This window comes from Thunnus albacares, chromosome 14, assembly GCF_914725855.1.
Source record: "Thunnus albacares chromosome 14, fThuAlb1.1, whole genome shotgun sequence".
Lineage (NCBI taxonomy): Eukaryota > Metazoa > Chordata > Actinopteri > Scombriformes > Scombridae > Thunnus > Thunnus albacares.
The window spans coordinates 9446658-9461250 of NC_058119.1; the positions used below are offsets into that span (position 1 = coordinate 9446658).

Below are 14593 nucleotides of genomic sequence, written 5' to 3' on the forward strand. Positions count from 1 at the left end.
CAAATGAAATGTTTACAAGTATGGAAGCAGTCGCTTATGTTTGCACGGCCCACTCTCCCATCTCCAAGAGAACCACTGGTGCTCAGAGTCGGAAGAAATCCTCCTCAAACATCCCTCTCCATGCACAATAGATTCCATTTAAATGATTAATGTGCAGCACACAGTAGCATGTTTAATAAAGTTATGTTGTAATCTTAAAGCTACAACATGTCACCTGGGTTTTAGAAAGATGAAATGATTCATGTTCATTTTCTACTTTGTGTAGAAGGTTTTTATCGCTTCATTATTAATTCACAACATGGACAGAGGCAAAAAAAGCAACAAAACTGACTTTATGTGATAAGCATGAGAAGGTCCACCTCAGCGATGCTGTTTGTAGTCTTATCAGTGTTTTAGTGTTTCAATTTACTTCTAAGGACACGTTATAAACTGTTTACTCTGCTTACTATATTATTCTGTTTAATGTGGTTTTAGTGGGAAATGAAACTGCCTGGTGTTCTATTTTTCATGAAGACATGTCAAGCACTAAAATGTACGCTGGGTTATTCAAAATTATACTAGGAAGAGGTAAAATAGATTTATACTCTCTAACTATATTGTTGTATTGCAACTTTTTCTTAAAGTCTCCCTCCACTCAAAAATGTGTTTTGCTCATTGTTACATCACTTTGACACTAGAAGTTCACACGTTCAGCTACTGAAAGTGGAAGGTTTCTCTGTGCTAATTGAAAATCTGAGTTTAAGGCGTGTTCCCTTCCAGCAGGATTTGTGATATCACAACTGGTTTGGAGCCAATCCTGGTCCAATATTCAATTTACAAAAGTGTGATGTGAAAACTTGAAGCCTCATTTACTGAGAATGGACTTTTCAGTAAAGTAGGAACATCTTATGTCCAGCACTTAAACTTTTGAAATGGAAAATATTTGTAGATTCTTATGTTCTGGATTTTTAATAATGTAGGAGTAGAAGCCATTTTAAGAATTTCTAACCAAATAATTGAGTTTTTTAAAGGAAAAAACACAAATTATTATATTTTTTATTTATTGATTTTATTAATAGTAGTATTTTTATATGTTCTGCAAATTAGCTGGAGGGGATATTTAAAGTGTTATTTTAATACCAATAGTTCTACAATAATAATAATAATAATAATAATAATAATAATAATAATAATAATAATAATAATAATAATAATAATAATAATAATGTGGCTTAAATGTGTTTTTTCCAATATTTTTACGTATTTATATTTTGTATACCTACCATATGCCAATACAATCACTCCTATTTTCAGGCTTATACTGTATGTGATTGGCTATAGCGTGTTGAACTCCATGTCCCAGAGTGCACCGCGGGAGGGCTTCTCGTCTCCCATTGGTGCAGCTCTCCAAGCAGCGGAGGCAGACATGAGGCAGTGGTGAGAGCCCGGCGGAGAGCTGCGGAGCTGAAATGAAGCGCACACACAGAGCGGCTCACACCGTGCAGTGCCGTGCGGCTCAGGAAGAGGCTCCGCGCCGCTAAAGCTGAAGGCTGCTCCGGCTGAATGAAGGGCTCCGTCCATGCGGAGGCTAGCGCTCATTCTGCTGCCCTGTGCTGTCGCCGTCCTGGTGCACTTGTGGTTGGCACAACGACCCTCCTCCACCCCGCTGGACAACAACACGCACTCCGGTACTTTCTTTTTTTTATTTTTAGCCTAAACCTCCTCAAGCCTCGCAACTTTTTTTTTTTACATCCGCTTCGCCCCGGCGTGTTTGTTGTGGTTGATAGTTTGTGTCTTGAACAGGTAGTTGAAGCTTACTGGTTTGAATGTGTGCTCGCGCAAGATAGTGTTTGTTCACGTGTGTGTGTGTTTGAGTGTGAAATAATGTAACAGTTCAGTAGTGTTGGGCGTTGCTGGGATAGTCTAACGTTGCCTTGTTATAGTGCAACTACTGTCCTCTGTGCTGGTTTCACATGGATTATCACTTATGACCAGAGGTATACTGGAGGATAACCCCGTCTAATCTAGTCTGTTCACCTTTTTTAATCAGAGAAATATCGTTTAACCACCTTTGATGCATGAAGACATACATTTTCATGAGGTGCATTATAGGATGCATCCCAGTAAGTCAGTGCAAACTAAATATCAGAGGAAACAGCTGTCAGGATCAGGAATGGGAAGAATAAATCATGCTCACCTCAAACTGTGATTTTTATTTTTATTTTATCTCTGGTTCGTTGCCTTATCATTGTCACCAGCTGTAGGTCATATTTTACCCCATCCTTACATTTAATACCTCATCACAGGGCTGTTTATTTGTGGAAATGATGAGGCTATGACAATGGTTTCTGTGTTCGATGTAGATGAAGCATTACCTTTCTATGAAGTTCTGGTGGGAGTGCTGTCAGCGAGACACCATTATGAGCTGCGACAAGCGATAAGGGAGACCTGGCTGGGCTACCTCCAAGATCACCCCCACTTTCAGCACAGGTCTGTAGGGTGGAGCGTGAACTTCACCACTTACTTTTCTGTCTTTTGTTTTATTTTTTTATTTTTTTCTCCCCTGGCCAGATTCATATAGTGGTTAAAAAAAAGCCTGCAGCTGGCAGCGAATAACCGACTGCCCCATCAACCCTTTTATCTTTACCTGACCAGCGGCCAATATTGTTCTCGCTTTCATTCTTCCTTTTTTGCCCATTTCCTTCTCATTCAGCGATCTGAGCACAGATACGGTGTGATGGCCTTTAAGCAACCCTCAGTAACCATGGTAACGGAAGGTGGATAGATGGACAAGCTTTAGGGAAAAAAAAAACACATCTTGTAGCCTAATAGTGCACAAAAAAAAAGATGAATGCAATAGTGTTTGTGCTTGTTTTCAGAGTGGGGGTGAAGTTTATCGTGGGCAAACATGGGTGTCCCATTCCAGAGGAGGACAGAGAGGATCCTTACTCCTGCTCTCTCCTGAACGTCACTGAGCCAGGTAAAAAAAAAAAGAGAAGAAATCAAACACACACACACACACTAATGAGTGGACATCTGCAGCTTCAATACACAGAGATGCTCCGGGTACAATCTGTTGCTTGCACGTACAATTGTCAATAGTGGAGCCAAGGCAGAATAACAGGAGAGAAGTTGAAAGAATGAAAAGAATGAATGCTTAGAAAAGAAGTAAAACACCTTTTATTCGTGTTCATCCACTCCTCAAGGACACAGTTCTTTTCCATACCCAAGGCCAAAGCAGAAATCTCTCACAGTCAATGCAGCTGCTGCATCCGTAAGTAGAGATGCGTACTAACGTTTGAAAAGTAAAGCTATATGAAGCACTGACACACTGTATGTGAAATAATTGAACAGGCTCACTGTCAGCTTGAAAGTGTTCAGTAATTGTTATTTCTCTCACCTTCACTGAGCCAGTCCAATTCAACTACTTTTCCCGCTCGGTTCAGTGTTTGTTGCCTTCATGAAAACATAATTACCGCTCATCAGAATAGGCCTTTTCAGACGGTGACCTTTAGGGTCATGGCAATGTTTTATTTTTCCTGCCCATTCTCTGCACTCCAGCGTGTTAATGGTTGTAAGTGTTGACGTGATTCGCTTCAGAATGGGAGGCAGGCGGCAGCTCTGGTGCGAGATGCTCAGTGTGATTTGAAGAGAAGGAGACAATGGCTGCTTTTAAACACAGTTGGGTACCTGACTCAGGATTCAGGTCGCTAAGCGGACAATTAATTGTTGTTGAAATATGTTTGTCCGTGCCGCATTCATCACAGGGATTTTTGGTCAGGACCACAATAAGGTGAATACTAAATAGCATCTCAGACTTTGTTTTAGTCATTCTGTTCCCAACAGAATGTACGTGAGCTTTCTGTCGGTGAGAAAGTCAAAACTTCAAAGACATTCAAAGAGTTTGAGACTCAGTGGGGGGAAATAAAGACTTTATGTGTTTACAGTGTTTGATTGGTTTGTCGACATGTTGTGATTGGTCTATTGACAGAAAATTACTCTGCAACAGTTTTGACAAGGGAGTCATCTTTATAAGAAAAAAAGTGCCAAAAATTCTCTGATCCCAGCCCCTGAAATATGAATACCTGCTGTTAAAGGTATTCTGTTGTAGTAAATTGAATATCTTTGGGCTTCCTACTGTTGGTCAGACAAAACAAGACATTTCTTCTTCAAGTCTTCTTAGGCTCTACAAAAATGTGAATGACATTTTTCTCTCTGACATTTTATTGACCAAACTATTCATCAATTAACTGAAAAAATAATAGGCAGAGTAACAAATAATGGAAATAACTGTTAGATGTAGCACTAGTTGTAATTAAATGTGTACATTGCATCATTTACTGTTGAAATGTAAATATTGAATATTATAGAACATAAGTTGTTGCTTTATATTAAAACAAATAAGAGTCTATACTAATACTGGCAGCTCTGTGAGGTTGTACTTAAGCTAAATACTAATATCAGCATACTAACATGCTCACAATATTCTAGCATGTTGTTGTTTAGCAGGTATAATATTTACCATGCTCACAATGTTGGTTTAGTGTGTTAGCACACAAGCATTTAGCAGCATCTAATTAGCACTAAACACAAAGCACAGCTGAATCTGATGGGAGTGTCATGAGTTTGCAGACATTGAGTCATAAACTAAAATATTGGGCATAATTTGACTTGATGATGGCACCACATGAAAAGTCAGGATAACAATTTACAATACATCCTCTGGAGACTATGAATGCGTGGATCAAATTTCAGTAGTTGTGATATTTCAATAAAGAACTAAAAAGGCAACCTCATGACAGTGCTAGAGGAAAAGTCTAGATAGATAGATAGATAGATAGATAGATAGATAGCATGCACACGGTTAATAAACAAAATTACTTAAAAGCAAAGAGTCATATAAATTAATTAATTAATTAATTAATAAAAGGTACCAATAAAAAGTACCACATAGTCCTTGAAAGATTATTGTATAGGGAGGTAGAGAGAGAGAGAGAGAGAACGAGAGAGAGAGAGATGAATTGAAGCAAAGCCAGATTGTATAATGATGCCTCTCCCACATTTAATTTCACTTCATATCACACATTAATTATAGATCCACTTTATCATAAACATTACAATCAGCAGTGTTATTTGTGCCTGTGCCAGTGAGCCATAACTATTCCATAAGCACCTTTCAATTTGAAAAGATATAATCCAACTCAAATCTCAAATCAAAGTCCGCTCATTATTTCATCAGCACTGTGTCAGCCGGAGTGCAGAGTAGAGGGTCAGTTGTGGAGCAGCACAGCTGCTGCTGAAATGAATGATGTCAGGTTGTGACAGGTGGCAGGATTCAGGAAAGTCTGGTCGCCGTTCCCCGATATGAAGCATAAATATACTGATTCCTTTTCACCTCAACTACGCTAACTAGCTGATGAACTTATCAGCATCGGTTGTAGAAATCCAAGATGACATCAAATAACTTTAAAGGATTACAGAACAGCACTAATTGATTTTTAATGATATCTTAAAATGCTGTTCATATATCATCAAGTATGATTTTAATTAGTTTTTCATGTCATTTTTGTTTGTAAAATAGCTGCAATGAACACAACTGTGCTGTCAAGCGCACTGGAGACACCGCAGTGGCTGCCACACACACTCTGCCTTCTCCAGTCACCTCACCAGCACTCATACATAGACTGTGTAAAATAGAGAAACATTTGTATGCTGGATTATGGAGTAAATATAAATGAATTAAAGTATTTGTTGTATATTAGATATTGAGTGTGTGGTGTAAAAACTACTTAAACTGGTTAACTAGGAACTGGCCCACTGCAGCGTGTCTGCTTAGAACTTAACCAGAGATGTCTGTCTTTATGCTCCACAGGAATGTTTATTGAAGGTGTATATGGTTGTTTTGGGTTACACACATAACTTCAAGAAGTCCGAAAACGGGGAGATAAAACAGTAAAAGTCTGTTCACGGCTGTTGCGGTCCCTCCTCTGCAGCTGCCTAAGTGCAAGTGACAAACGAGAGGTGACACTACACTCGACATTGATTGGTCAGGCGTCTTGAGAGAGAGACTGATTGGTCTGGCGAAAGGAACACATGTACATCAATATTCATGAAGGCTTTTGCATCGAACATTTATGGTTGCTTGCATTTGTACGTATGCATGGTTTTATAAATCTGATCTTTCTTTTCTTTTGGTGTATGTCATTTTCAGCTTTTGTGCGCACGTACGCTTTTAGTATGGATCCTACGCACTGTTTTATAAATGAGACCCCAGGTCATGAGACCCTGCCATTGGCTGAGGTTTAGTAAAGCCTGATGGCTGTGGGGACAAAGGATCTCCTGAACTGTTCAATCCTGCAGTGCAATGAGATGAGCTGTCTGCTGCAGCTGCTTCTCTGGCCTGCCAAGGTGTTGTGGAGGGGATGACTGACATTGTCCAGGATGGCCTGCACCTTACTCTGTGTGCATCTTTCCACCACAGTCCCCAGTGAGGCCAACCTCCTGCCAAGCGCTGAGCCAGCCTTTTTATCCAGCTTGTCCAGCCACCTAGTGTCCTTGTCTGTCATGCTGCCTCCCCAGCGGACCGCAGCGTTAAAGAGGACACTTGCCGACTAATAAAACGTGCAGCATTTTACTGCAGATGTCAAAGGACCTAAGCCTCCTTATGAAAAGAGCCGACTTTGTCCCTTTCGGAAGAGGGCATCTGTGTTCAAGGATCAGTCCATCTTGTTGTCCAGATGCACCTAAGATACCTAAGTATTCGTAAATCTGCACCACCTCAATGTCCTGGATGAAGAGGGGGCTTAGACCTGCGAAAAATCCACCACCATCTCCTTGGAATTGGAGGTGCTTAGTAGGAGGCAGTTCTTATTCGTCAGACCCCTGTATTCCTGTACTTCCTCATACACGCCACAGTAGTACTATCATCAGAGTATTTCTGGATATGGCAGCACTTAAAGTCCGCTGTGTACAATGTAAACAGGAAAGGAGCTAAAATAGTCCCCTGTGGAGCCCCAGTGCTGCTCATCGCCGTTCCAGAGACACAATCCCAGCTCGAAAAATCAAAGAACATAATCCTAACATAACCACCTAGCTCATCCAAGAGAAGAATAGGCCTGGTGGAGCATGTAGAGGACAGCATCGTCCACTCCAATGTGTTCCTGGTACGCAAACTGCAGGGGGTCTCATGCAAGTTTGACATAGGGTCTCAGTGGATGGAGAAGCAGCCGCTCCAGGGTCTTCAGGATGTGTGGGGCCACCGGTCTGTAATTGTTTAGCTCATTCTGGTGCCCTACGTTGGGTACCAGTACAAGACATGATGTTTTCTACAGAACCAGGACCTCCCCTTTTTTTTTTTTTTTTTTGATCCTCTGGAGAGGCTCACCCAGTTGGGCTGCACAGCTCTTAAGCAGTCTTGGACACACACCATCTGGTTCTTCATATCAAAGTCATGAGAATATGTTGAGCGTTGTGTGTGTTGTGCTAATCCATCAAGATGTACTGTAAGTAAAAAGTGGCGCTGGAGGAAAAGTCAGAGGATCACCAAAGTTATTAAAATGTATCCTCTAAGGAAGTTGAATTTCTGTTGTAAATTTGATGGCAATGAATCCAGTTATAAATATAAAATATTTCACTCTGAACCTCAAATGTGAACCTCATGGTGAGTGGAAAAGTCAGAGGATCACCAAAGTCAGTAGGCTTTATCCTCTGGGGACCATGAATGCTTGTACTAAATTTCATTGCAATCCATCCAATAGTTTTTAGATATTTCAGTCTGGACCAATGACTGTATATAAAGATGGACGTAGCAAGGTGTGACATCAGCTGTTGGTTTGCATTGGAGCTGGTTTGAAGCCCAGAGTTACCGCTCACAGTCGGCTCCATCTTTTCTGTTTGGAGCCTGGACCTTCCGAATAAGGAGTGCGGGGTGTTGCCTTTCATGCTGTCATGAAAACACACCTTACATGGAAACACGCCCTGCTACCTTGGACCCAAGCTAACGCTAGCTCACTGGGAACACCAAGCGGTGCAGACTTAGGCTAACATCAGCTAACAACACAGCCGGTATCATTATCAAGTTATATTAAACTTACTGAAATATTGCGTCCCAGAGCCAGGGAAGACAGCAGGTGAGCCAACTGTCAATCACAGCTGTCAACCAACGGCCACACGGCAGACATTAGCTATTATCTGTCTTTATCTTATTAATGGAGCTATAATTTCCAAGATGACCACCACCACTCTTATTAGAGAGCCTGAATTTAGCACTTGAGACCATAATGACTCATTGAAAAAATGTATTGTCTCAGTATTTCATGAGAAGTTGATGCTTTTTGAACGGGAGTCTATTGGAGCTAGGGACTTCTTGGAGCCAGCACCTAGCGGCCGTCAATGGAATTGCACTTTAAGGGACTTGTGCATTGGCTTCAATGGTGTGGTTGTTAAATAACATTAAACTGTTAATTATTTATGATTCACGCCAAGTTTTATTAATTTTTCCCTTGAATAAATTGGTAATCCCACACTGGCCAGTGCCAAGAGAATCAGTGCTGTTATTTGTTTTGACAAATGTGCACAAACTAAGCATTTATATTTAGTCAGTGCAGGGTTATTAAATATCCTACACACCAAGAAAATCCTGCAGCTCAATTCCACTCAATGTGAGAAACATTTGGTTTGATAAACTGCTTCTTTCTTGTTGTCTTTGATTCGTCACCTCTAATTGCCTTTATTTTGGAGCGAGCAGCAGTAGAACGCATATAAACTAAAAAGCCTGCTTCCCTTTAACAGCCTTGATCTTTTCATTGATCTCCTGGGTAATAAACTTCTCTTTTGTAATTAAGAAACCACACTCACGAGCAGAAGCTCTAGAAGGACCAGCTCCTCAAAGTGCTGATGGTGTAGCTTTACCAGAGTCTTCCTTCTTCTGTGTGCGCTCTCCCTCCCCCCAAAATCACCCTGTCTTCATCACTGAAAAGAGACATCGTCAGCATGTTGGGATCGTAATAAATTTCACCTGTGCTTGTTCAGTAACTCCCTGCCCTCCCTCTGTCCCAGTGGCAGGGCAGGATGCAGAGATGGAAATTGTGACCGTGTCTGACCCCTCGGTACTCGTCCCCTCCGACGTGTCAGCTATCGCCTTGGATTTCAAGGTCCTCCACCCGGTGGTGATCACCAGGTTAGGGGTGTTTCCCAGCGGGAGCAGGCCTGAGCTTCAGAGCAACGTGACTGTGAAGCTTCTTCAGCTGGATCAGGAGGTAATGAAGCCTTGACCTATGAGTACAATGTATCCCATATACTGCTTCTCTGTGGAGCCTGGAGGCAGCTGGAGGACTGCAACTGTTTACCACCTCAGTTAAAGATATACACTGAAACTCGTTTTTTGGATTACTTGTGTAAAGATAACAAGCTGTCATGTAGCATTCAGTGTAGCTGAAGGTAAATTAGTTCAGAGGTAAAGGAAAAAAACATGAATATTTTATGGGTAAACATTTTTTGTTTTTTGCAGGAGGCAGTGGTTACTGCTCGCTTCAGTGCCATCAGCACAGGGACCCTCGTGAAGGGGATGTGGTACAAACCGGTGGAGCAGTTCATCTTGCCTAAGGTCAGTTTTTCACATAAACTCAGAGCCGTAGTCATGAGTCACAGTCCACCAACCCTCCAAAGATATTAAAGTCTCTAAAATTTAAAATGATTTGGATTTTTCATAGTCAGCTGTTTACTTATATTTTGTGAAAATTTCATTTCAGTGGAGCCATTCCATCAAAGACAGTTCCTCTGAAAATCATTATAAACTCAACACAACTGTCATTATCGGTGCATAATTATTTCCTGGAAGGACACAGCTACAATAAAGTGTTACTGTTTTATTTACCAACAGTAAATTAAATTCTAAATGCTGTTTCAAAGACACTAAACCCCAGAAATTCCTAGAAATAATACAGACAACATGATGCCAGTCTTCTCAATGGAAGGTACGGTCCTGCATATACTGTTCATCAAGAAAAACACCATGCTACACATGCAGAGGATTACAATGATTGTCTCTTTTATTCAGGGTTTTGAGGGGACGCTGGTTTGGGAGAGTTTGGACTCTGCTGGACTGACCACAGTCAACTCCTCCTCTGTCCAGCTTAATGATGGAGGAGGCGTCCTCAAGATCTCCTCTGTACGTCTTCACATGTGGTGTCAAAAATATGAAGAATATTCTTATATCAAGTTTTAGAGTGTAGTACAAGTTTTAAAAAGTCAAAAAATGTTTCTCTTTTTTTTTTTTTTTGGTATTACAGATAGCAGAGGGCATATTGCCTCATAGAAGTGCTCTTGGATTTCCTGGTTTGGCTGGAGGGTTCACATTTACTATTTACGGTTGGTCCAGCAACAGAATTAATTCTGAGCTTTTTATGAAAACAGTTCGATCACAATCGGCCCATGAGCCAACTGTCTGAAAAGGAGTCCCTATGTAAAAATTTAAAAAACATTGTTCACTCTGGCAGGTTATGAGATTAGCTCCTTTTTTCGCCTCAGGGCTCTTGCATACGTGCCAAATGGGAAATAATATTTTTTTCCCCTTTCTACCCTGATGTGTTACATTATTGATTTTACCTCCTGCATGTGTTTGCATTTGAGTTTATCTGAAAATGGATCAAAATAGCCATTTTGAGGAAAACAAAATTAAATTCACCATTCAATATATCTTAACACAGAGCTAACGATCCACTCTGTGACAATTTTATCATCTATTGTTTGCCAGCCAGACATTTACTTATTATCCAAAAATTGCAGTTAATAGAATATTTTTGACAGGTATTATTCCATTTTGGATTGAAATTCATTTACCATTTGTCCCATTTTTCTGTTTTTTTTTTCCTCATTACTCCCGTCATGCAACTCCCTGTGCCCACCTGTGTGTCAGATGGAGACGGTATGTCTAGGTTCCTGCGGGGCCGCCCAGCCAGGATGGAGCACCATGCCTCCAGGCTGAGGCAGGAGGATGCCGCCTTGCAGCGGGAGAGCCTCAGGCATGGCGACATGGTGTTCGTAGATGTGGTAGACACCTACAGGAACGTGCCTTCCAAACTGCTTCAGTTCTATAAATGGTATGCCAAGTGCTAATGACTCGATTCTCTGTCTCCAAATTGCCTGGGCCCTCTGAGGAAATCAGTAACCTGAAATGAAAGTATGCCGTCGTCTCAAAATGTCTCGCTGTTAGAATCACGATTGCAATCACTCAGTCAGGGAAAAAGTACAGTTGTGAGTCATCAGGTTGCAAAATACACAGAGTGGTCTGAAGTTTTGACTTGGCAAGTGTGTTATTTCTTTGCAAGACCTCTTGCCCTTCACTCCCAGTGGTATTTTAAAGTAAATCCGCTCTGGGATATTGCAAAAAATCAGAAGGTGGGCTTTAATTAAGGTTGCAAATTCCCTCCCTGGCAGGTCTGTTGGAAACGCTGACTTTAATCTGCTCCTGAAGACGGATGATGATTGTTACATCGACGTGGACTCAGTATTAATGAAGATTGACCACAAGGGTCTCAGGCGCAGCAATTTCTGGTGGGGAAAGTAAGTACAATTTAGTGTCAGCTCCTGTTGACAGTGTATTACGCACTCCTGTTTGCACTTCTGAGCTCAGCTGAACTTTAGATGAAAGAATCATGAATGCTTTGTGTACTCAAAATCATGAAGGGTCATGCGAAAGGGAGATGTGATGATAATATGTCTGCTGTGCTAACACAGACCATCCTGACCTAGTTTCAGGCAGAGCTGGGCAGTGGATCGCATTGGGAAGTGGCAGGAGCTGGAGTACGCTAGTCCAGCCTACCCGGCGTTTGCCTGCGGCTCAGGCTATGTGGTCTCACGTGACCTGGTCCAGTGGCTCGCCAGTAATGCAGAGAAACTAAAGGCCTACCAGGTGGAGTATTGAGCACCAAGCAACTGTGGGCAAATATTGACAGATAATCACGCATGTAAAGTGAGGAATTGAATGTGTTGTTACAGGGAGAAGATGTGAGCATGGGGATATGGATGGCAGCTGTTGGACCACAGAAATATCAGGTGAGGAAAAAAAAATGCTTGAAAGACATTCAGATCTGTCAACTCCAGCACCATGATGGTGATGGTTTGGTTTTATTGATAACATTCTAATACATTTACACAATATAACATAACTAACTTTGATAGAATCATAAGTCCCATCGCTGTCCCTGGTGTTTTTACAGTCCACTAACCATTAATCAAGATGGAGACAGGCAGTCAATGTTGAATATTAAAAAAAAATTTAAAATAGGAACTAAAAACTTGAGAATATAATCATATGAACAATCAGTTCTTTCCAGGAAGCAGACAAAAACTATCAGACACAAAAGATTTTAAAAAATCACATCATAAGAGACAACGGTTGGACATAGTTGAAGATACTAAAATCATTTAATTAAAAAGTAAAACACGAGAAACATTAAGGTATTACATTATTAAAAAATATAATTAGAATTTTACTCTTTAATTAATTATTTAGGGTGTCTGACTCAGTATGCTGTGACTTTATTTGTGTAGCACCTTTTTATATACTGTAGGTAAGGGCAGTTCAAGGTGCTTTACAGGTTTGTTTGCTTATTGTTTGATTTTTTTACATACTTATTTGCTTATGGAGTGAATATGCATCTGGAAACACCATCAGGAATGTTGTGTTAACTGGTTTAATCTTGGCAACTCAGAGGCCCGGTTACAACGTATCAAAGGTGCAGATTAACAGTTTAACCCAAGTAAGAGCTAAACCAGGATTAGTTAATTGCTAAATCACTGTGTGCATAATAACACATCCACTGTCCTGCCCTTTCCCCGTTGCCAGGACCCCGGCTGGCTCTGTGAGAAAGAGTGCTACCTTGACATGCTGTCGTCTCCCCAACACACAGCCGAGGAGCTGCACGTCCTCTGGGACAGGAAGAGGGCCTGTGGAGACCCCTGTGGATGTCCCTGGGGCCACTAAATCTGTTCACACCACACTCACCACGTGGCTCCGTGGGTAAAATGCACTCAACACTGGTTGTCAATTCAGTTTCTGTGGTCTCCTTAAAATCCCAAACTGAGATGTTTGAGAGTTTTATCAGTTGTTATTATATGATATAAACACAGATTTTTGAAATGTGGGACTTTCTGTTGGAAAAACTTTGAGATTCCGTCGCAGGTATAATATAATAATATTTACAAAATATCAACAGAAATCATTTAAAGCTTCAGAATTTGTTTAAAAAACTCACATGTAGCTGTAGCATAATGTTAGTCTTTGTATCATGAGCTCAGTGATTCAATTTTAAAGTAAAAATATCATAAGTAAAACAGATACGCATAAGATTTGTTGACATGAGTGGAAAATGACTCCAGATCAAAGTTGAGATGTTTTAAGTTATGTGATAACTGACAGTGATGAGAGTAAGAAAACCATGCAATACCAGCATGTGATGGTCATCATGTACAGAAACACTGAGTACTTTTAATTATTGGTGCTCTGATACTTGACAGACTTAAACCTTCTGGTTTAAAAAGGGAAATTTGATGCTGTTTTGAAGATGTTTGCTTTACATTGCTATTTTTTGTAAATTATAATCTTAAGCTTTTCATCCTCCTCACTATTTGTAGATTTATGACGAGCTTTCTCACAAACACACAGTTTGTACTGTAACTGTCATTGTGCGAATAGTGTTGTGGCCTTACCGTATCTGTTAGGCGTCATATGTATGTTAACACTTGTGATAAAAAAAAAACACAGATTTTAATTGGACAAATCCATGTATTTGCAACACTAATTTTTGGAACCTGAATAAGCAGTCAGAGTGACTGTGAAATAGACTCATTAGTTTAACACTGGTTTTATGAAACCCTCCTCACAGGTAATAAAGAACACTAAAGAGCGATTAATGGTTTCCTTGTTTATTTTGGGGATGATGCACACAGGTGCTGCTGATTCTCTGTTGGATCCTTGTCAAGTCTTCAAGCAGTTAGTGCTGCACTGTCGGCACCGCGCTACCAGAGAAACACAGTCAGCAAACAGACATTGCTCATGCTGTTACAGAAGTCCGCTTTTTCCATACTTAAAAGGAATATGAAATCACTTTGATCTCTATTGGTGATTGCTTTCCTGAGACAGTGAGATGGACAACGCTGGAATGTTGAACAGGGAAACGTGGAGTGTTTTAGCACCAAATTGATCAGTGGCTTCATGTTAATCAATAGGATTGAACACCTCCAGCCCTTTAAAATGTTGACATGAAGCAAATATAATAGGGTTTGAGCTTTTCCTTAGCATATGCTTTTAGCTGCTGCAGTGATGTGTTTGTTTAATGAAGTATAGCCATGTGATTGATGCTGAGTCATTAGAATTAGATTGCTTTGCTGTATATTTTTAGTAAATAATGAAAGAATATGCAGAATATTTTACTAATGGAGGATAATACAAGTCGTTTGTTTTATTTAAGCTGTCCTACCTGCCACAACACCTATCCCTGCAATTAACCTGACATGTGAGCGCACATTCTTCTTCCCGTGAACACCCCCCTCCTCTCCCTCCCCCTATTATCCTTTCGTCTCCTCTCTTTCAGAGAGCTGCATGATAACAAAG

General features: G+C 40.6%; 1 protein-coding gene across 1 annotated transcript; it reads left to right on the forward strand.

Moving 5' to 3' along the window:
• The first annotated feature begins 1384 nt into the window (after positions 1-1384).
• On the forward strand, positions 1385-13889 carry b3galnt2 (beta-1,3-N-acetylgalactosaminyltransferase 2). The gene is made up of 12 exons (XM_044373337.1): positions 1385-1667; positions 2343-2469; positions 2859-2959; positions 9037-9236; positions 9488-9583; positions 10037-10147; positions 10269-10347; positions 10895-11078; positions 11416-11541; positions 11731-11890; positions 11977-12033; positions 12827-13889. Exons 1-12 carry the CDS (start codon positions 1559-1561, stop codon positions 12962-12964), a joined length of 1488 nt encoding a protein of 495 aa, XP_044229272.1. The 5' UTR covers positions 1385-1558; the 3' UTR covers positions 12965-13889.
• Positions 13890-14593: the final 704 nt, after the last annotated feature.

Coding starts and splice junctions, on each gene's coding strand:
- b3galnt2 (XM_044373337.1), top strand. CDS start 1,559: ATGCGGAGGCTAGCGCTCATTCTGCTGCCCTGTGCTGTCGCCGTCCTG. Junction 9,584..10,036: donor AGCAGTTCATCTTGCCTAAG/GTCAGTTTTTCA, acceptor TCTTTTATTCAG/GGTTTTGAGGGGACGCTGGT. Junction 11,542..11,730: donor AGCAATTTCTGGTGGGGAAA/GTAAGTACAATT, acceptor ATCCTGACCTAG/TTTCAGGCAGAGCTGGGCAG.